This window comes from Alexandromys fortis, unplaced genomic scaffold (genome assembly GCF_014885135.2).
Source record: "Alexandromys fortis isolate MF-2015 unplaced genomic scaffold, M_Fortis_MF-2015_v1.1 scaffold_433, whole genome shotgun sequence".
NCBI lineage: Eukaryota > Metazoa > Chordata > Mammalia > Rodentia > Cricetidae > Alexandromys > Alexandromys fortis.
The window spans coordinates 152894-177395 of NW_026068300.1; the positions used below are offsets into that span (position 1 = coordinate 152894).

The following is a 24502-nucleotide window of genomic DNA, read 5'->3' on the forward strand; positions in this document are numbered from 1 at the left end:
TCTATATCCATGCCTTATCCCTCCAGGATGGTTAATCACCAAAACAGAGGTCAAGCACTTTTAAAATGTTGATCTTAAGATGTACAGTAACTTCCAGATGAAAACACTAGTCCTGTTTGCCTCATCTCAAATGCTAAGTCTTATTACAAAGTACAAAAAGACTGGCCTGGTGTTTGTTGTGTTTTCTCCGCAGTTCATATTCATCAACAGTTCACAATCATCAAAATGCTTTCACACTGACAATGTGTGGTCTGGAATGGAAGCAAAATAGATGAATAGGAAAGTGGTGTAAGAAGAATTTATATATTGAACCCAGGGTCACCTACCAGTTTCTATTTGTTTTGTAGATTCTTAACAAGACTTCTTCACAGCCACAACTGGAACCTAAAATGAGAAAAACACTGTAGAAAAATCACAGATAAAGTAGAGTATATTGGTCAAAACAAAGAACTGATCTAGGAGAACTAAGGCTGGGAAGAGATACACTTTTTTAGAAATCAAATTTTACCTCATCTTCTTTTTAATAGTGATTGGTTGGGAGGAGGAGTAAGAGATATTGTTAAGTTTTTGAAAAGTAGGATACAGGATCTCTATGGATCTTGTTGAATATTTAGAAAGTTTGTGATGCTGTAAACGACAGTGGCTCTGTGATAGTCTGGATGGTTGTAGAACAGAGGATTCAGTATATTTTGGAATTTGGCTTAATTTTTCACTCTTAAGACAAAAGGAACAAAGGATATTGTTAGATATTCTATAACTGATACTGGTGTATTATTGGTTCCCACTGTGCATGTGGAATTCAATTTCTATAACCATAGAGCTATTTTCCCTGACAGGGACTCACGACAGAATCCCAATGTGCAAATAGAAATTCTGACTTCGTGCGTTCTTCCTGAAACATTACTGCATGTCTCAAAATGGATCATCTAACAAAATCCACTGACATCATTTAGAAAGACATTGACATAAACAGATTGTTCATCCATTCCTGGGACTAATTTTCTCAAATTGGCATCCTCCAAGGAGCCTTAATTTCCACAACTATGAATGGTATCATAAAACTACTTGAACTCTCCTCATATCATATTTATTAACCAGAATAAATCACATGGTTATCAGGTGCAGAGCCCCAGGGAAGAGAGTATCCAAGGTTCCTTCAGAGGTGAGGAACCACCTGGGAAATAAAGGAATATTGAATACACAAATAGCCTCTACTTTGGCTGCAGAAATAAAAGCAGGTGGGAAAATATGGGTAACCATATAATGTGCTGATCTGAAGAGCACTTCACAACATACTCTGCCCAGGCTCTGAGTAGGACAAAGATGTTCACTTTGATTTTCCTCTTCTTTTTCCTGAACATTCCACTTCTTGTATCTAGATTCACTCATTCCAGGTGCTTTTGGAGAATGAAGCAGAATAAAGACAAGGATGGAGATATGGTGACAGGTTGTATCTTCTTCCTTATAGGAGTTGAGTGGCCTGTGAAGAAAGATTATTTCAACCACATTCTGAATATAGAGTAAGTTCCTTTGTATTTTGTATGTAAATGTCCTCATAAATATTTCACATGGGATCAGAACATGAGAATCAGAGCAATGCTTTGAATTCTTTGCCTTGTTATTCCAATATGCACATTAGGAAACAGCAACAAATTCTTTTAGGGACCCAAAGCTATTTTTCCTACCTTTAATTTGCCCAGTGTTCTGTTATTTTGCCAATCACCTTGCTGCTGATAAGGCTAGTATCTGAGTGAAAGGGGGACTCTATAACATGGTCTATCACATGTATCCCTTCTTTTGACAGGTTCCACAGCAGGCTAGTCAGTGATATCTTACCGAAAGAAACTCCGTAAGTCAGTGAATAACATGCTAGATAGATACAACTACATTGCTGTTGATTAGAGTCTGTGATGATACTTTGGCCACCAAGAGCAGCTTGTAATGCATATGCCAGGGCAACTAATATTTGTGGCACAACTAGTTCTAGAGAGTTTCTACATAAGTATTCAGTTACCCTCTCGGATGTTCTGCATGTGGTCATCCTGTGACGTCTATAGTTGCATCAAGGTTAAAAGTAGGAGTCCTACCTACTGTGAAGTTCATATGTGTTTCTGTTTCTCCATATCTTACTTATATTCATGCATAACCACTGTCTTTTATTTTCAAATTATGGCTCTTCACTCTTTCTTTAGAATAAAGAAGGAATGCATGGAGTATAAATGATATATTTGCTTTCTATGAAATATGAGGCTATGAAATAATAGTGGTGACAGCTGTGGCATGAAATACTTGACAACATCTAAGAACTGTTACCTACTAGCTCCCATTTGCAACTATTTAAGAAGTATGTGTATCTTCTATTAATACCTAATCATATTTTTCTCTGAAACTTGTACCACATTTGATTCTTATGCTTCTGTTTTAATAATTTTACCGATTATATCTATGTATTTTAACAATTAGGGTGCTGTACACAATTCAATTTTATGTACTGCTGATAGTTGTTTTCAAACATAGTACTTTAGACTACGAGGCCACTCTAACAGCTCAAGCCATTGATGTTTCTTAACGTTTAATGGGCAGGAGTTAGTGTTTGACTTTCATAAATTCTAATCTCAAATTCCTGTTGAGTGTTACAGAAAATTTCAAAGACAGTTTACACATGATAATAAACAATATTTTAAGATTGTTTTATTCAAAAATGTATGGAAAAATTCACAGTGGTGAAAATACTAATTGGGAAAATTATTGGATTTAACGCTGAGTGAATGTTTTAGAAAGAGAGCATATGTTTAGAGTTGATGCTTATTATCCAGATGATAAGTAATTTGTAAGAAGACATAGTAGTTATTATTCTTCCCTTAAACACAAATACAAAATGGTCATGTTCTATTTTTACTAATTTGTTGACCATTTTTATCATCAAAATTCTTAAATATTTTTCATAAATTGTATACTTTATATTATTTCATTTTACAAACATTTCATACCGACACAAACTAATCTCACTGCAGTTTCCACATGTACACAGTTCTCAATTGCATGCCAGTGTTGCGGGTTTGTAACTGGAAATGTAGACAGAAGGTGCTCTATACAGGAAAATTTATGTTGGCCAGATGTATCAGGTGTGATTTTATTGAACATAGCTGTGGAAATATTAAATGGATGAACAGGACTAGGATACATGTCCTTCATCTCTCTGCATTCATGGAATGAAGCAGGTATATAACTGTAAATTTGAGGCTCGTCTCATCTAAATCCAACTGGTATTCAAAACCATGGAATCCATTGCCCTTTTTTGGCCTATATGAGTATTTCTCATGCCAATACACACATATACATATATTTATCAAGCATACCCTGGTATTTACATTTATTTAAAAATATATCTTTTAGAAAGCAGTTTGTACCTTAAATAGATAAACCAGAAAAAGACTAATATTATGATTGGCATGAAGAATATGTTAAATATGTTGTCTACTAAATATAATATATATTAGTTCAGGAGCCAAATGTTGCCCAAAACATCACTGTGCACTTACCAGCCATTCTTCAGATGCCTTATCCACTTAAATTTGTTTCATAAAAATTACCATAATCTTGACTAGGATATTGCATGTATATTTTTATTGTTCAATAATTTCAAAATGAAAATATGGTCACGTTTACTGTTAAACCCTGTACCCTTGTATTTACCTTCTGTGCAAGCACTCAAAAACCAGAGATGGGCAGCCCTCCCACTGACAGCTGTAGAGGGCTCATCTTATTTATGGGCGATGCATTCTCATGAACTTTTAAAGATTTTCAAACTTCCAGCAACTTCTGTCATCTCAACCTCACAACAGAGAACATTTGTTTCAGTCATTGAGGGAGGCTTGGAATACTGTGCAGTACAGGATAATCCTTGTTCTGGCTACAAATGATCATCTGTAAATCTCTGTCCATAATAAATACTGTTCCGTTTTATAGAGCACTAAATAAAAACTAGCAGTTTGTCCTGGAACTAGCTTTTTGCACTGATGATGTCATCAGGAATCCTGATCTTTTACCAAATATGTCTTTAGCATTTGAATTACCAATAGGGGCAGTTTAATATTATGTCACAATTAGAGAGTCTCATTCATATTTCTGAAAAAAATATGAATCTCCCCCTAATTCTGTCTTAATGATGAGATCAGGTGTACTGTGGTTCTTAGACTACCTTACTGGGCAACATCTGTCATAATTGGTTTAGTCATGAACCTCTGAAAATCTAAGCATGTGAACATTTTGGGGGATTTGCAAAAAAATTCTGTCTTTGTTTATACCATTCTCAAATGTTAATAAGTGTATAAGGAAGATAATGACCACACCATATGTCAAACTGTGTTATTAGGAGACATGATGGAGTTTCTGAATTTCCTTTTGTGAAACAGATGAGGAAAGAAGTAACAAGAAACGGAGTTTTCTAGAACACTTGGCAGAACAGTGTTTATAAGCTCTTAGGAGTACATGCTGCTTCCTGCTGCTCCCTGCTCACAGGATCCTTTAGCTTACTTATGGACCCTTTCATCCTATCCTGAGTGATGGTGGTCAGTTTCTTTTCTCTATCAGATACATCTCTAACTCTAGTCCTATCATGTTTCCCTGACACTGGACCTGTATTAGGCCGGCCAACTTAGACAATGAAGATGGTACTCAATTTCTCTAACAATTGATGGAAAATAAGTAGTCAGCTTTGATTTTGTAAATATTATTCCTGTCAAAATATATTTAAATATGTCAAGACCTGAGGTGTATTATAATCAGATCATAACATTATGAACAAATGTAGTTATTATTTATGGTGACACAGACAGTACTTTGGCTATGTGCTTCCAAATGTTGGAATCACTAGATAAACAGAGCTATGGGCCACCACCTCACCACCTCACAGTGGGATATTACTACATGTAACAGAGACTTCACACTTGGCTAATTCATTGGGATGCTAGCTTTTGCACTTCACCATGCTGAGAGTTCTTGTTTTAAATTTTGTCCAGACATTAACCCATCTCAAATACTCAATACTGACTCAATACTGACAAGGCTAAGGGATAAATTTAGAAGGCTCAGTTTCTAAGTGTAAGACACTGAAGAACTGCTCATTCAATTCTTCATTGGAATGTCTAATGGTACAACCTTTTGACTTTTGACATGGCATTTATTGAGGGAAGTTATGATGAATAACATGCTGTGTATGTTGTGGCCCATGCCATGCATGAGAATCTTCTCCAAGATTATCAGTCAAAGAACAATAAGAAAAAAATGACATTAACTACTTGAAGATGGTGTTTCTTCTATTGGATGATATTTGGTGTCATCAATGTCATAGTTCTTAAGAGGATCTCATGTGCCCAAATCTAGTATTTTAAGAAATATTAACCAAATAGAAGGATTTCTGAACATTTGTTTTGCTGTGGAAATAAATCTACATGTTGGTATAAATTCCTACTGCAAAGGCAATGGAGTAGAAGAAACTATTCAACAATGAAAATTACTGATTATGTTACAAAGCAAATGAATATCATCATCCCATCTTAATATCACATTTAAGTTTTGTCTTATTATTATTATTATTATTTTTTAGTCCTCATCAGTCCAGTCTTAAACATAATAAACAAAGAGACAACAGTTTTCTGGAACTCCAGGGAATCACCATGCACCCAATATAGTGGCCTTAAAGACATTCCAAGTCACAGGCATGCACTCCCTACCCTCTCTGCTCCCAGTTCCTTTCGGGCACTCTCCAAGATTTTGCCTCTCTCCTCTCCATCCCTAACGGCGGCATGTGGGGGGGATGCTGGGGCTCCATAGGAGCCTCAAGGATAGAAGTCCAGAAAGAAAGAAAACAAAGAAACAATTACCATAACATAACATAAAAAGACTTTGACAAATTCCTGGGACAATACACATAGTGACATTTTCTCTAGTGGTGGGAGAAACCCAAACAGCTGTCTCTGAGGTAGCTGCAAATGACCCAGAGCCAGTAGAATGCCAGACACTGTCTAATGACTGGGGAGCAAAACTCCCTGTCTGAAAATGACCAGGAGCTAGCAAGGCCCCTGTCTGGAAATGACCCTGGAGTGGGAGAATTCCCATCCCTGTCTGGAAATGACCCGGAGCCAGCAAGGCCCCTGTCTGGAAATGGAAGACAAGGCATCCCTTGCTTCTCCAGGGTCTCTGTACAAGTGTGTCCACTTCAGAGAAAACCTGTCAATACCAAAATCTCAAATCGGTCGACTGGTACAAAACCAAAGCATCCAAGTCAGACAGAGAAGACAAAATGACAGAGACAGAGACAAGAGACAAAAGACAAAGAGCGCTCTCTCACGGGTAGATGCTAAATAAACCTCCGGACTTCCATCATCCTGGTGGAATCTCTGGGGTTCCTGGCCAATGCACCATATGTTGTGCCCAGATTATGACCCCCAGAGAGAGACCACCACAGAGCCCCAGACTGTAATAAGCAAGGTTTAATCAGCATAATATGGACTTTTGCTCCCTTCCATTCTGTTAAGTCAGCTTTTTCCTTGTTTTTAGATCAAGGCCACTGTTCTTGAGTTAGGCCATCTTTATCAACCTGTACCAGGTAGCTGGCTGGGCTGAGCTAAGTGACCTTGTGCTTGGAATCTCCTGGGTGGGAGAGGGGAAGGCCACTATCTTCCTGGGAAAACATTCTGCTAGGAAATTTCTTCTTGCCCCTTTTGAGAATAAGTGGTGAATCTCTGCAAAATATTTATATTTAATTCTGAACTGGTAGTAGCCAACTATGATCTCTGACTCAACACAAACTAGATAGTCAATCTCAGCCACATTGAATATAAGTTGATATTTTAAATGCAACCAAAATATCATAAATGTAAGTCTTTCACTTATGTTATAGAGTAACCCAGAGATATTTTTGACTATCCTAAATTTCTGACTATCATAAAAGGTGCCATTTCCTTTATTTTTCTTAGTCTTGTTGGCATTTGTTTATAGGAGGTCTACCAGTGTGTTTAGTACCATTTTAGGTATTGATCATCTGTAGAAATTCTGTCCTAGAATTTTTAGAATCACATATATATGCTATCATAACTTCTGCAAATACCTATACATTAAGTTCTTCCTTTTCATTTTGTAATCTCTTGATCTTCTTTTAGCAGTCTTACTGCTCTTGGTATATCTTCAAATACTATATGGAATAGATTTAGAGTCAATTGGCAGCCTTGACCTGATCCAGATTTTAGTGAGAAAGTTGTGAGTTTCTTTCCATTTAGTTTTATGTTGACCTTGGGACTTCTGTAAGTTGCTTTTATTATGTTAAGGTATATCATTGGTATTTCTACTTTCATATTTTATCATGAAGGGTTGCTTGATTTTGTCACAGGTATTGTAACATCTAATGGGATTATCATGTAGTATTTTTCTTTTTGTTTGTTTATATGGTGTACTTATTGATGGATTTTCTTATGGTGAACCACCCCTTGCTCTCTGGGGAAAAATGTACTTGGTCAGGATGGATGATCTTTTCAATGTCTTCTTCTATTCAATTATATATTTGTGTTCCTAATGGGAAATCATTTGTAATTTTTTCATAGTTGAATTATTTGTGGTTTGTATGTCAGATGACTATGGCTTCATAAAATGAAGTTAGAAATATTATTTCTGCTTATAATTTGTGAAATAATTTAAAGAAACCTGGTGTTAGCTTATACTGAAATATCTGGTAGAATTCTGCCCTAAAACCATCTGGTTTTTGGGCTTTATTTGGTTGGGAGACTATTAAAGACTGCTAGTATCTCCTTAGGGATCATAGTAGTATTTCAGTTGCTTATCTGATCTTGATTTAGGTTGGTAAAACTATTGAGAAATTATCCATTTCTTTTAGATTTTCCAGTTTTGTTAATTGCAAGCTTTTAAAGTATGATGTGATGATTATTAATATTTCCTTGATGTCCATTTTTATGTCTCTAATTTAACTTCTGATTTTGTAAATTTGAATATACTCTCTATCATTGAGTTAGTTTGGATAAGTGTTTGTCTATCATGTTGATTTTTTCAAAAAACCAATTCTTAGTTTCATTGACTCTTTTTATTGTTCTCTTTTATTTCTCTTATTGTATACAGACATTAGGTTGATTATTTCCTGTGTTTACTCATCTTGAATGTCCTTACTTCTTGTTGTCCTAGTGTATTCAAGTGTGTATTAAGCTGCTAGTATGAGATCTTTCCAGTTTTTTGTAAAATAATCCTATTTTTTGATAAATAAACTTTTTTTTACAACTGTTGTCACTTTGTCTCATAAATTTGGGAGTATGTTTTAATTATACTTATTTAATTCTAAGAAGCCTTTAATTTCATTATTCTTGTGTTGATTCCCTAGTAAATCATTTGAGAGTTGCTTGTTTTTTGTAAGTGTGAAAGCTTCTGTTTTTCTCTTATTATTGATATTAACATTCAATCTGTGATAGTCTGACCGGATTCATGGGGTTATTACAGTTTTCTTGCATCTGTTGAGACGGTTTGTGACTGATTATGTAGTCAGTTTTGGAGAAAGTTCCATGAGGTCTGGAAAAGAGGAAATATTCATTTGTGCTTGGGTTCAGTGTTCTGTAGATATTTGTTAGGGCCTTTCATTAATGAAATCCGTGATCTGGTGTATTTTTTTTTTGCTTTTGTCTGGATGGCCTGAATGACAATGTATGATTTAAGCTTAGTTATGTTTCTTTTACAAATATGAGACCCCTTGCATTTAGAGCACAGATGTTAAGAATGAAATGTTATCTTTATGGATTACTCCTATGTTGAAAATATAATATCCTTTATCATCTCCTTTGATTAATTTGGGCTTAAAGTATATTTTTCTAGATGTTGGGAAGGCTTTGGTTTCTTGTTTTCTAGGTCATTTTTCTTATTATTTTCCATTTATTAACTCTGAGATATAACTATCTTTGATTCTGAGGATTTATTGTCATTTCCAGAAGGATGGATACTCTTTCCATATTCATTCCTTTAGTCTGTGTCTTTTTGTTTTGAAGCTGAAATCACTTTATATCAATGGGTCATGGGTTTGAGCCCCATGTTGGGCACCAGATGAAGGTGTAAGTCACAAAATAATCCCACACCAGTTTTGAATTATGATTAATAAAAGGGTTATTTATTTACAGGGAAAAACTTACAGATCACCATCCTAGACAACAGCCCTCTGCACAAACAGGAAAGGAGTCTAGCAATCAGAAGCAGAGCCAGAAGCAAGAGAGAGAGAGACAGCAGGGCTACTGCTGCTTTTTAAAGTGAAAGAGACCACGCCCAAGTGGGCTGGTATTTTAAAGGCTATTGGCTGAAGGAGCAGAAGGAGTTCCTGCAGCACTGATGCTTGTGTCTGTAGTTCCTGTTTGCTTACCTAGATTTTCCATTTCTAAAATTACCTCATTTTGTGTTTGCTATATTGTTTCTATTACCTTTTTAGTTCTTGAACAGTTTTATTCATTTCTTTCAACTGATTGTTTTTTCTTTGCTTTCTTTAAGGGATTTATTTATTTTCTACATTTTTTGTTTGTACTTTCTTCAATTTCTCTCAGAGATTAATTAATTTCCTCTTTAAAGGCCTTAATTATCTGCATAAAGTTTGTCATAAGGTGCTTCAGCTGTGCTGGAACAGTTGTGTTTGCTTAGTAAGATAGCTAGCTTTGGCAGGGATGTATTGCCCCAGCTCTTGTTGAATGTATATTTACACTGATGTTTAGGCATCTGAGTTTTTTTGTTATTAGAGGCCTAAGTGATTATTTATTAATTTATCTTCTTTGGATATGTGCTTTCTTCTTTTGTTTCTGTTTTCTCTTTTGTCACCTGACCAGTGAGCCCTGAGAATCTTTATGGCATCTCCACTTAAGTTGGTGGATAAATGTCTGGTGGCCAGATTGGTCACTATTCCACCAGTGGGACTCTCCCTATGTTGTGGCTGGAGTACTTCAATGCATAGGTGTTTGGGATTGTGGATATAGTGGGAGGCACCAAAATGTGGTATACAATAAAGTTAGGCCCCCAATGTCAACCTCTAACAGTCCTGTGTATTTGCTGGTCGATAATGAATCTCTTACAGTGTTGTTCAGCTGGAGCACCTGTGATCTGGAAGGCTGGAGATGAGGAATAATAGTGATGGGACATGGACAGTGCTGGAGGTTCAAGGTTGGATGGTCTACCTAGAATTCTAAAGGCCACTGTGGTCTCTGGCAGAGATAGGAGACTCTGCTGAAGTGGGGACTGGGACAATGTAGAAAGGGGGATAAAAAAACAGACGACAGAATGAGCTGGCACTGAAAGACTGAGAGATTTGCAGAGTTCAATATGAAAGTGTCCTACCTGGACTCATGTTGGCAGCCATGTTCCCAGGTAGATACTTGGTAAACCAATGTAGAATTGATTTGAATAATTAACTTGTTCTGTCACTGATATTTTATCTTTGGTGATTTATTCATTTGTCAATTAATTGTTAATTAACCCAGAGAAAGGTTCCATAATGTTCAAAACACATGTGGCAACAGTAAAACTTTTCTGAACAGGCAATAAGCAAAAACTAAGTAAAAATTAGAATAAAAATAATCTGATGCTTTTTACAGTGCTTACCAAGTTGCATCATGGGACTGTGATACCGCCTATGTTGTAAACATACATCAAGTGTATTTTACATCTCCAAATTACACAACTGGAAGTTGAGTGAAGAATGGACTCTTCCTTGTTCCATCATATATAACCCTCTTCTTTACAGCTTTCATAGCACAGTAGTAGGTGTTGACTTGTCAAAGGAAACCCCATTCTGTGTCATTTAGCATCATCATAAGTGGGTACAAGTAAATGGCCATAGAGTACAATAAGCTGATGAACATACATTAATATGTAGGTCTTAATGGATGCTTTAGCTCAACTAATATTTGTGGCACAGCTAGCTGCAGAAAATTTTCACATAGATATACAGTAATTCTCTTAGATGCTCTGCACGTGATCACACAATGTCTTCTAAAGCTGCATTGAGAATGGAAATAGACCAGCCCATTGTGAAGACCATATGTCCACACATCACTTTTACACAAGTACAATCACTCTCCTTTGATTTCAAATTCCATTTCTTCACTCTTTCTTCAGTAAACAAGGCATTATTATTTATTCTTTACTAAAGAGAGATATGTTTGAATTCTTTGAATTGACTAAAAGATATGTTTGGATTTTTTGAAAAATAAGGCTGTAACATCCCTTGTCACTTGGCTAAGTGACACCTGTGGCATGTGATACTTGGCAACACTTGAGAATGGAAAGAGAGGAGTTACCTGCTAACTCTTTTTTGTCATTAGTTAAGAAACATATGTCTTCTCTCTTTGTATCTTTTTTATTTTCTAACACTTATAACCCATTTACCTCTTATTTTTGCTTTGATAAATTTTAATAGTTATAACTGCATATTTTATGAATGTGAACACTGTAAGACATTTTGATTTTGTGGATTGTTGAGAGCTGTTATCAAACATAACACTTTAGTTCACTGGGTCACTCTAAGTATACAAGCGATGGATACTTCCTAATGTTTAGTGTGCAGGAATTAGTTTTTGAGCTTCACAAGCTCTATTCAAAAATTCTTGTTGTGTTTTTCTAAAATTTTAAATGGTGCATTTTCTGTGTGATAATAACGAATATTCTAAAATTATTTTTATTTTTAAAATGTACAAGTAAATACATAGAGACACCAGAGTGGTACAGTTTCAAGGTAGGAAACATACTATATTTAACTCTGAGTGAATCATTCAGAATGAAGAGGTATGATTGATAGTTACTGGTCAGATAATATGAAATAAATAGAAAGAGACAGAAGTTGTTATTCTTTCCAAAACATAAAACCAAATTGGTATTATTCACTCCCAAGTTACTTGTTACCCGTTTTTTTTTATTACAAAACTTCCTTAAAAACATTTTTCTTACTTTTACAAAGATGTTATACAGGTATATACAAATTTATTTAGGATGCTATTTTTGTGTTAGTATAACTGGAAAGGTAGTCAAAGCTGTTTTGTAGAAGAAAAAGTATGTTGGTAAGATATACGCAGTATGAATATATAACATGTCTGTATAATTATAAAATAGGTGAACAATATTGGAGAGTTAGCAAATGGCTTTAATCTCTACAGTAAGAACCTGGAACTGGTGTATTTCTGTACATTTGAGGCCAGTCTAGTCCATAGAAAAAGCAAAGTAACATTTGAAACTTTGAAATCTATTTCCTGTTTATGTACTTTATAAGCATTAATCCTGTTGATACACATTGGTGAACACATACATACAACTTCACTAAACACATCTCTGGTATTTGAATTTATTTAAAAATAAATCTTTAGAAATATTTTACACCTGTATTAGATGAACCAGAGTGAAAAAAGAACAACATATGAGGGTATGTGTTAACTATAAAGCCCATTGATTATGAAGAATTGAAAGCACCAGAGTCAAATGTTGCCTAGACCATTGTGTGCTCCTCAGGCATTATTTGACTGCCTTAGCCAATTCAGATAATTTCATAAGAAATACCTATTAGCTCACATTTCGCATGAATTTTTCATATTGTTCAATGATTTCAAAATGAATACATAAGTAATTTTACTGTTTGGTCAAAACCTCTGCCATTGTCTTTATCTTTAGTGTAAGCACTCAAATACCAGAAATAGACAACACATTATTTGGAAGATGCAAATGATCCATCTTACTTGTGGCATATGCATTGTGATGAGCTTTGAAAGTTTTTGCAAGCTTGCAGCTTCTTATGTCATTCCAATCTCACAGCATAGGCAATGTGTTTTAGTATTTGGGCGTGATTGGGAATACTGTCCAGCTCAGGATAGTTCTTTTTTTTTTTTTTACTACTTGGAATCATCTGTAGATCTCTGTCTATACTTATTTTCATACCCTTTTATAGCACAACAGCTGAACACAACCAGTTTGCATTGGCCTTAGCTTTTTCCATGGATGAAGTCAATAGGAACCCTGGTCTTTTATCAAACACATCATTAGTATTTGATTTTCAAGAAGGTGGTTGTAAGCCTGTGTCACATTTAAACAGTCTTGTGCATATTTATGAAGAAACTCCTGATATTCTTCCTAATTATTCCTGTCAAAAAGAGCCTGTGTGTATAATAATGCTTTCAGGACCAGACTGGGCAACATCTGCGATGTAAGGCACAGTCCTAAACTTCTACAGATCTTTACAGGTGAGATTTTGTATTGCAGGTTTGCAAGAAATTCTGATTTCATTGTTACAATTCCTAGATGCTAAGAAGATTGTGAGGAGGATACTAGCTTCATACTTTTGTTAAACAGTGTAGTTCAAGGTTACTATTCAGAGACTTGTTGATGAGGGAAGAAATAACAGGTAATAGGGTTTTAAGAAACTCTTTGCTGAAAGTGTGTTTGTAAGCTCTTAAAAGTGCATGCTATCTCATGTTGCTTCCTGTGCCCTAGGTCCTTCACCTTACCTATGGACCTTTCCATGCCATCCTGAGCAATCATGAACAATTTCCCTCTCTGTATCAGATGGCCCCTAAAGACACATCTCTAGCCATTGCCATGGTGTCATTGATGCTTCAATTCAACTGGAACTGGATTGGACTGGCCATCTCAGACAATGATCAGGGTATTCAATTTCTCTCACACTTGAGGAAAGAGATGGAAAAAAATACAGTTTGCTTTGCCTTTGTGAATATGATTCCAGTCGAAATGAATTTATTCCTGTCAAGAGCTGAAGTTTATTATAACCAAATCATGACATCATCCACAAATGTGGTTATCATTTATGGTGACACAGACAGTACTCTAGCTGTGAGCTTTAGAAGGTGGCAATCTCTAGGTATACAGAGAATATGGGTCACCACCTCACAGTGGGATGTCATCACAAGTAAGAAAGGCTTTCAACTTAATTCATCCCATGGTACACTAGCTTTTGCACACCACCATGCTGAGATTTCTAGCTTTAAAATTTTTGTCCAGACATTGAACCCTCTCAAATACACAGATGAATACCTGGCAAGTCTGGAGTGGATGAACTTGAACTGCGAACTCTCAGATTCTAAGTGTAAGACCTTGAGGAATTGTTTATCCAATGCCTCACTGCAATGGCTAAAGGTACAGACTTTGGACATGGCCTTTAGTGATGACAGTTATGACATATATAATGCAGTGTATGCTGTGGCCCATGCCCTCCATGAGATGTTTCTTCAACAAGCGGATAATTGGAAAGGATATTATGCTCATTGTTTGAAGGTAATGTTTCTTCTTTTGGATGAAATTTGATGTCATAGTCTTTAAGCATCTGTCAAATGCCCAAATTTACTTGATTAAAAATATTTTATAAGATATAAAGATTCTTGAATATTTTCTGGTAATAATGTAAATTTAGAGGTTGGTATGAATATTAATGCAAAAACAATGGTGTGAAAGAAACAATTTATCAAGCGAGATGACTTATTTTTGTTACAGAGCACCTGAATATCATGACACCTGTTCTAATACTGTAAATTTAACAGTTCTTCCTCATTAATCCTGTCCATGATGAGAAAATGGATCCTTGCTCGTTTATTGTGGTAATAAGTGTGTGAGATGGTTTTTGTAAGTTTTCTGAACTGCTTTATTCCTGTGTTAGGCTCTGCCGATCTCATTTCACCTTCTGAGTGAGAGTAGTTACATATTAAAGAGTACTTATTCTTCAGTTCAGGACATCCATGTGTATCTCTGAATGTGAATGGATGGTTCTCACTGTGTGTGTGTTTCTGTGTATCTGTGTGTATATCTGTGTTGCTCTGTACATATGTATTCTTGTCTATCTTCATATCTATCGCTCTGTGTTACCTAGTATAAATTTATCTTTTGCCAGTGTCTTTCTGTATGGGTGTTTGTTTCTGTAAATATTTTCTTGTTTGTTTTTGAGTGCATGTGTTTACTTTTATCTATCTGTGTGTTGTGTATTGCATGCACATGTGTATATATCTGTTTCTTTCTCACTGTGTGTGTATGCGTGTGTATCTGTCTGTCTTTCTGTAAATTTATCTTGGGATATGAGCATAATTCTGTCTATGTCAATATCTCTGTGTGGGTCTTTCTATCTGTGTATATCTTTCTGTGTGTATTTGTCCATGAGTGTGTACATGTGTGTATTGGATTGTGTATGTGTTTTTGCAGGTTTCTGTTTCTGTATATCTATTTTGGTGCATATGTCTATGTGTGACTTTATTTACATGCAGGTGTCAACGCTTAAATGTGTATATGAAATGCAGTTTTATTATGTATGTCTATATGGATGTGAGTCTTCTGTATGTCTCGCTCACTCTCTGTGTGTATTTTCATATCAATGTTTGGTGTCTGCATATATGTCTGTGTTTTTGTTTGGTAGTTTCCCATGAATTAACTTAAATTCTAGGAACTTTATGATAATTTTATTGGTGCACTTGATTTATTGATGTTTGTTCCCTGGAAAACTTCAATAATGTTGACTTTAAGATGAACTCAGAATACATTTTCTGACTTCAAGAAAGGGCACACACACAGTATAGAATGGTGTGTCTCTTTCAGCTGCACTCCTTTCTGAGGAAAACAAGCTTCACTAATCCAGTTGGGGACAGAGTGAATATGAACCAGAAAGAAAAACTTCAGGAAGAGTATGACATTTTTCAGATTTGGAATTTTCCATATGATCTTGGACTTAAGATAAAGATAGGAGAGTTTAGCACATATTTTCCACATGGTAAACAGCTGCATTTATATGAAGACATGATAGAGCAGTCAACAGGAAGTAGACAGGTGGGTCTGACCTAACTGTATTCATTTCCATTGTACAGTAGTAACATTGTCAATGGGTCCATGTGTGCCTAATTTGTAACCTAGTGCAAAGAAATAGATTTTAAAATAGGGAATGTTTACTTTTTGATTTGAGGTGTTTTCAATTATTAGAGGATTTCAGACATGCATACAGTAAATTCTTATTATTCCAGAATATATTTATTTTGGAATAAACTTCTTTTTACCACTGTTCTATATTATGTCCTGTAAAGTGAGCCATATTCTCTTGTGGCCATTCTAATTAACACATAGTGATTTTTATCTTTTCTGTTAAGCCTTTAATAAAGATACTGAAAGACTATGATAATTGTTAAGAGGGAGAAAAGAAAACACATGCAAATCATTAATTTTTTATTATATAATTTGCTTTAAGTATTTTTACCAACAGGTTAAATTGCCAACATCTCTAACAGTACAGTAAGATGACATTTGTATGACCCCTTTAGATAACCTATGAATTATAATTTTGTTCTTTCTCTCATTTTTCTTTTAAGTAGGTTTGGGTGTTTTGTGTGTACAAATGTCTGTGCAAAACTGCTATATGTGGTACATATGAATGCCAACACAATGATCTGGATAACTGAGACATGGAGACAGCTCAGTGGCAAACTAAAAACCAAACCAGGGCCTTAGACATGAGCAGCAATTGTTATTTACAGCTCTACCATTTCTCCAACACTGAAATATATCCTGTTATATCCTGTTAAGGAAATTACTCATTAGAGGAACTTTACTTGATCCCATAAATTCTTTTATATTTTCACTCACACAAAGAAGTATGAGTCTAGTTCCCTTATCTGTGTGGGAAGAACATATTGTTAGTAAAAGAAATGGCTCTTGAACATTTATAAATAATGACTTCCATTATGGGTCTAAGAATTGTTATAATTGTGAATTCTTATGTGACAGGTCTTAAGGTATCCAATTCAAGTTTCTCCAGTATAAAGTGACTTGAAATATCAAGGTGTTAGGTTCAGAAAAGTCTTCAGGCTTAATTTAAAATTATGTCTCAGGTATCCAAGACAGTATAAATTCTACAAAAATATTCTTCCTTAAAGTAAGGAGGATATTTACTCCCTGAGTGTGTAGTTATTGAACTATATATCCATTAAGGGAGCAGAAATTATTTTTCAAGTGTGCTCTTACCAAATAGTTCTCAAAAACAAATGTTAACCTTCACATTCTCTAATCATAGTAAGCAAGCAAAAAGATTGGTTTAAAAGAATCAACATTAATTTTGGCCTCCTAAAACAAATGCCAGTTGCAAACATGAAGATATCTTCTATAAATATGATAGAAAGGGATTTTGTGGAAATTGAACACAATATAAAAATGAGAGACTAAACACTTTGATAGGAATGGATTGGAAATTCTCAACTAAAGACTAAAAGATGTAGCTCAACAACACAACAAAAAGATCTGTTGCAATGATAAACGTAACTTCATTCAAGGGTTACAAAGATGGTTCAAAATACGCAAATAAGTTAAGTAAATGTGGCACAGAAATATACAGATGTATAAGACTGCATAATTATCCAAATATGTACAGAAAGTACTCTTGACAGCATTCAACATTCATTCAGAGTTAAAATTTAAAACAAACAAAATCCTGACACAATAGAAGGAACACATCTTGATTTAATAATGTTTTCTTTTTTGTAGTTACTGATTTTTTTTCCAGCCTGATCATATTAAAAAGTTTTTTCATATGGCAATCATATTTACTAGATTGTGCTACATGAAGAGAAACAGAAAGAATTTCCAATAAAAGCATAAGTGAGGCATGTGTATGTGGTTGGTATAGAAGGTCCTTCTGTTTGTATGCTGCTTTCATTGGTTGAATAAAAAAAAAACTGCCTTGGCCTTTTGAAAGGGAAGCACTTAGGTAAGCAGAGTAGAAAAAACTGAATTCTGGGAATAAGAAAGCAGAGTCAGATGGAGAACCGCCATGGAGATGCCATGAATCTCCAGCCTGAGATGAACATAGGTTAGAATCTTGCTGGTAGCCACAGTCACATGGTAATACACAGATTTAATAGAAATGGGTTAATCAAGATGTGAGAGTTAGCCAATAAGAGGCTAGAACTAATGGGCCAGTCAGAAATTTAATTAATATAATTTCTATGTAGTTATTTTGGGTGTAAGCTAGCAGGCCTTCTTGCACAACATGTGGTGGTAAATATCTTTAAGTAAAACTATTGGGAGACAGAAGTAGACAAAATCCTGTTTCTTTTGGACAGTCTGGCCTGCATAGCAAGTCCAAGTGATTTAGGGTTGCATATAGAGACTATGGTTCAAGAGAAATGAGCAGAAGTTGAAAAATGATATAAATTTCTCTATTCTTTTATAAAAGAATCTTTAATATCTTACTAAGTACAAAAACAAAATGCTAAGCATTAAATACAATAAAGAAGGGAAGAAATGTACCATCTGTTAGTATAAACATTCAATTCCAGCATTCAGGAGGCATGCAAGGCAGATCTCTGTGTAATAAAAGACTCAAAATCTTTATTTAGGGATTTGAGGTCTAGTAACACTATCTTTAGAGACCCCATTTCAAGAAAAGAATACAAAGAGAAGATTTGTAGTTAATTATATTGTGGAATAAATATAAGAGCCCATGTATAATAGAATAAAGATGGATGCTAGAAGGAAATCCCACACTAGCTCAGAATTGAGTATAATAAAGGATTATTTATTTAGAAGTAGACTCACAGATAACAGCCCTCTGCAGGAAAGAAGAACAGGAACCAAATCTAGCAGTGAGAAGAGAGGAAGCACTTGTTTTATATCAACATTTATAGTATAAAAGGCCACACCCAAGTTGGTCGATAACTTAAAGGTTACTGGCTGGAGGAGTTCCTACTCCAGGAGACACTGATTTTTGACACAGAAATAAATACTGAAGAATGCAGAGTGAGCGCCCAAAAATCAGAAGCAATCTAAAGCTGTATATAGATCACTATCCTGAGGATTTTGATTATAAAAAGCTTTTTTATTTTAAACTTTAAAAAATTCTTCAATTAACTTTAAAATAAACCTAACTTTTCTTCATGTTCCCCAAGTATTTGCAGTCTTTCTAAAGCACATTGATGTCAGGAAACACCCCAACTTTCAGCTCAATACACATCAGTTCAACACTTCCTCACCACAATTGCACCATGCTCTTCCTACTTAGCTGTTTTTTTTTTTAATATTTTGTTTGTCATGCTTTGCAGTGGTATTTTTGGAGTTTATGTGTTCTATCTGACATTTGAAGAGATATTCCCCCTGTTTCAGATGTCCGTTCATCCTAGCTTTTTGTGCTATTACTGTGATCAAACACTGACCATAATCAAATTGAGGAGGAGGTTTGATTTGACTCATGAGCTACAGGAAAGGGATGACATAACAGGAATCTAGAGATTGCTCCTAAATCACCCTGAAGGAACACTGCTTACTGTCTTTCTTTGCTTTAGTTCTCATACAGCCCTGCCCAGGGATAGCACTGACAACAATGAGTTGGCCACTCCTACATCAATGACCCACTAATAAAATGCTTAAGTATTTTGACAACAGGCTAGTTTAATAGAGAGAAATACTTTAGTTAATTTTCCTTTTAACTTTTTAATGTACTTTGTGTCAAGGTGATGAAAATTAAGTATAAAAATCAGTTTGCAAGCTATAAAATGTTTGCCTACAGCAAAAAAAAAAAAACCCACCATATTCTTCTTTCTAAATTTCTAGGATTGGGAAGCTATTCAACTTTACATCAGTTTACGTCTATACAATCATATGATTGGCATTATAAAATATATTAAGTTTAATCTGGTCACTCTTTTTGTGTATATTAAATAAGTTTATTGATATTACAGCATGACAAAATAATATAGTTATAGAAGGAGTAGATAAAACTGATACCAACTTGTGTCTTATTTTCTTCAGATGCCACACTCTGTGTGCAGTGCTGATTGTGGTCCTGGATTCAGAAAAATCTGGCAGCAGGGAATGGCAGCCTGCTGTTTTGATTGCAGTCCCTGCCCACAAAATGAAGTTTCTAATGAAACAAGTGAGTGCTTGCTGCTGAGATAAATCCTTCACATACATCATCCTCTGTGAAATACACAGGGTTGAGCAAATGAACTTAAAAAGTCACTGCAGAAATAAAATATATGACTATCCTCTGTTAGTTTTATAGAACTATAATCATTAACAATTTTAATTTAAGTAGCACATTATGTCATACACTTTTACTTTAAGTAACACATCACAGCATACATCTTCAACTCATTGTAAATACACGGTAGGCTTCCTTTCCTCAATGAAACTGTTTTGGTAATCAAAGTACAGTATGAGCGAATTAAAGACCTTGTATACAAGGTCTTCCATGATCCCCACACTGCCAATTTACTCAGGGGATTTTATCCTTTTCTATTTTCTATGTAGATTAGATGTATGTATATCTCCTTTAGGGTCCTCTTTGTTGTCTAAGGTGTCATCATTGTCTTTGATCTTGGCCATTCTTACAGGTACAAGATGGAATCTCAGAGTTGTTTTGATTTCCATTTCTCTGAGGCCTGAGGATGCTGAGCATTTCCTTAAGGGTCTTTCAGCCATTTTAGATTTATCTGTTGAGAGTTCTCTGTTTAGGTCTGTACCCAATTTTTATTGCATTATTTTTTTTTTTTGATGGCAAATTTCTTGAGTTCTTTGAATATTTTGGAAATTAGCCTTCTGCCCAATATGGGGTTGGTGAAGATCTTTTCCAATTCTGTAGGTTGTCATTTTGTCTTGTTGACCATGCCCTTTCCATTATAGAAGCTTCTCAGTTTTAGGAGGTCCCTAAACATTGTTTCTCTCAGTGTGTGTGTGCTACTGGTGTTATATTTAAAAAGTAGTCTCTTGCTAATGTGTGAAACTGTACTTCCCACATACTGCTCTTTGAGGTTCAGTGTGGTGGGTTTTATGTTGAGGTCTTTGATCTATTTGGACTTGAGTTTTGTGCATGGTGATACATGTGGATATATTTTCATTCTTCTACATGTTTATATCCAGTTATGCCAGCACCATTTGTTGAATATACATTCTTTTTTCCATTATATATATATATATTGCTTCTTTGTCAAAAATCAAGTGTTCACGGATTGATATCTTGGTCTTTGATTCAGTTCCATTGGTCCTCCTGTAAGTTATTATGCCAATACCAGGCTGTTTTCATTACTGTAGCTCTGTAGGAGAGTTTGAAGTCAGGGACTGTGATGCCCCCAAAAGTTCCTTTATTGTACAGGATTGTTTTTGCTATTCTGGGTTTTTTGTTTCATGATATGAAGTTGAGTTCTTTCAAGGTCTGTGAAGAATTCTGCTGGGATTTTGAAAGGCATTGCACTGAATCTGTAGATTGCTTTTTGTAAGATTGTCATTTTTACTATGTTAATTCTACTTACCCAAGATCATGGGAAATCTTTTCATTTTCTGGTGTCTTCCTCAATTTCTTTCTTCAAAGATTTAAAGTTCTTGTCATTCAGATCTTCCACTTGTTTGGTTACAGTTACTCCAAGATATTTTACGTTATTTGTGGTTATTGTGAAGGATTGTTTCTCTAATTTTTTTATCAGCCCCTTTATCATCTGTGTAAAGACTGCTACTGATATATCCATGTTAATCTTGTATCCTGCTAGATTACTGAAGGTGTTTCTGAGTTGTAGAATTTCCTTGATAGACTTTTTGTGATCACTTATGTAAACTATGATATTATCATTTAATAGTTAGCCTTTCACCACTTCTTTTTCAATTTGTATCACCTTGAATTCTTTCTGTTGTCTCAGTGTTCTTGCTAAAACCTCAAGTACTCTATTGAATAGATATGGAGAGAGTGTACAACCTTGTCTGTTTTCTGACGTAAGTGTGATTAATTTGAGTTTCTGCCCATTTATGTTATTGTATGTGTTTTTCCATTCTTTGGAATTTGTTGTTGTGAGATCATCTATGGTCTGTGTTTTTGTAGATGTAAGTAACTTCCTTGTGCTGGAGTTTTCCTTCTAGTACTTTATGTAGGGCTGAGATTATGGCTAGGTATTATTTAAATCTGATTCTGTTAGGGAATTTTTTGTTTTGTCCATCTATGGTGGTTGAAAGTTTTGCTGGGTATAGTAGTCTGGACTGGCATCCATGGTCATAAGGTCTTAATATCTGCATAATGTTTGACTGAGACCATCTGGCTTTCATTGTTTCCATAGGGAAATCAGGGGTCATTCTGATAAATCTACCTTTATATTTGACCTTTTCTTTGAAGTTCTTAATATTAAATATTATTTCTTTATTCTGGATGTGTAGTGCTTTGATTATTATATGGTGAGGGGACTTTTTAGTCTAGTCTATTTGGTGTTCTATAAGCTCATTTATCTTCATATGCACACCTTTCTTTAGGTTGGAAAAGTTTCCTTCTATGATTTTATGGAATATATTCTTTGTGTTTTTAAGTTGGACTTCTCTTTCTTCTATTTTTATTATTCTTAGGTTTGGTCTTTTTGTCATGTCCCATGTTTCCTGGATATTTTACGTTAAGCTTTTGTTAAATTAAATGTTTTCTTTGACCAATGAGTCTATTTCATCTATTATATCTTCAGCACTTGAGATTTCTCTCTTCCATCTCTTGTATTCTGCTGTTTATGCTTGCATTTGTGATTCTTGATCATTTCACATATTTTCCATATCCAGAATTCCCTGTTTGTGTTTTCTTTATTGTCTCCATTTTAGTTTTCAAGTCTTGAATAATTTCTTTAATTTTTTAATTGTTATTCCTTGGTTTTATTAGAATTTGCAGATTTGTTCTAACTTTTGTATGTCTTTTCCTCCATTTTTAAAGCAAACATTTTATTTCCTCTTTAATGGCCTCAAACATTCTCCTAAAGCTATATATTGGGTCATTTTCTTCTGTTTCATCTATATTGGTGTGTTCAAGTCTTGGTGTTAGAGCCACTACTTTTTGTTGGTGTCATATTGCTCTTTGTGGTGTTGTGTGTTCTTAACTTGCCTACCAATCTTTTCCTCTGATTGATGTAGTTCTGGCTGTGTTTCTAGTGATCAATCTTCCAGGTACCAGTAGATTCAAGGCCCAGATGGTTGATCCTTGTGATGTAGTAAGGGTGACAGTTGGAGTTACTCAGGAAGTTTCTCAGTGTTCCAGAGGTCAATTGGGTCTCCCCATGGTCACTCTGTATTCCTAATTGTCATTTGTGCTTGGTCCTGTAGAGGTCAGTTGCTTGGGCCTGCTCCCGCTGAGGTTGCTGGCTTGGGCCTAGTCCAATTTTTCAAAGAAAAAAAATGAGATTTGAAAACTAAAGAAGGGTGGATTCGTATTGGCACATAATGTAGACAATATGGGGTTCTATAAAAAGTATTTTTACATACAGCACATGGTTAATAATGTCAAATAGTAGAAGATTAAGATGGTTTCCTATGAAAGCAACTAGCCACACTTATCTAAATGGTGTTTTCATTACATAGTTCATATTAGTCAAATGATTATTTGTTTAGAATTGGTTATATAATTCATAGTTGGCAACTAGATAGATTTTTCTCTCCTATTGCCTGTCATTCTATAAAATATAAGCCCTTTAAGGTCATTTAGGGTTTGTAAGATGGTACAAAAGTTAAATTTCTTGCTACTAAAGATGAAAATAAACTTCTCCCCAGGATCCATAAGTAGAAAGGGCTTGTGTTCTGATTTCTATGCATTCACACATACAACTTTTTTTTAAAAAACAAACTTTCTTTTTTCATTATGCATACCAATACATGATCCCACTCCCTCTCCTCCTACCATTTCCTCTACATACCCTCCCACCCCACTACCATCCAGTTCTCAGAAAAGGTAAGGCACAATGTTTACAGAAGGACCAAGGCTCCCCCAACTATATCTAGGCTGATCAAGGTATCATCTAACAAGAATAGGTAACCAAAAAGCCAATAAGTGCAGTAGAAATAAATCCTGATACCACTGCAAGTGGCCCCTCCTTTTTCCCCAGCCATGCAACTGTCAACCACATTCAGAGGGACTAGTTTGTTCCTATGCTTGTTCCTTCTCAGTCTGGCTGTAGTAGGTGTGGCTGTAGTAGGTGAGTTCTCATTAACTCAAACTGTTTCAGTGGGTGTACCCATCATTGTCATGGTCATGGCCTCTTTTCTCATATTCCCATACATTCTCCTCTTCAACTGGACCTTGGGAGCTCAGTCCAGTGCTCTGATGTAGGTCTCTGCCTCTGTTTCCATCAGTTGCTAGATGAAGGTTCTATGGTGATATTTAATATATTCATCAGTCTGACTACATGCCAAGTCAAGATTGGACCCTCTCTCCTATATTGCTTAGGGTCTTAGCTGGAGTCATCCTTGTGGATTCCTGGGAATTTCTCTAGAGTCAGGTTTCTCGATAACACTACAATGGCTCCCTCAATTAAGATATCTCTTTTCTTTCTCACTTCTCTGTCCTTCCTTTTTCTCAATGATCCCATTCCCTCAAGTTCTCCTAACTCCCCCTCTTCTCCCTTCCTCTTCCCATTCCACCCTCCCTTCTCCCCCAACCCCCATACTCCCAATTTTGTCAAACAATCTTGTCTGTTTCCACTTTCCCGGTGGATCTATATATGTTTTT

The 24502-nt window shown here is 35.3% G+C and overlaps 1 protein-coding gene across 1 annotated transcript in view; it reads left to right on the plus strand.

The window, feature by feature from the left end:
- Nucleotides 1-1323: 1323 nt before the first annotated feature.
- The window catches only part of LOC126495002 (vomeronasal type-2 receptor 116-like), a 35947-nt gene continuing 12768 nt past the window's right edge, over nucleotides 1324-24502 (plus strand). Inside the window, exons 1-5 of the mRNA XM_050132620.1 lie at nucleotides 1324-1520; nucleotides 12962-13203; nucleotides 13502-14301; nucleotides 15607-15834; nucleotides 19798-19921. Of these exons, the coding sequence (XP_049988577.1) occupies nucleotides 1324-1520; nucleotides 12962-13203; nucleotides 13502-14301; nucleotides 15607-15834; nucleotides 19798-19921 (1591 nt within the window). The remainder of the gene's footprint in view (nucleotides 1521-12961; nucleotides 13204-13501; nucleotides 14302-15606; nucleotides 15835-19797; nucleotides 19922-24502) is intronic.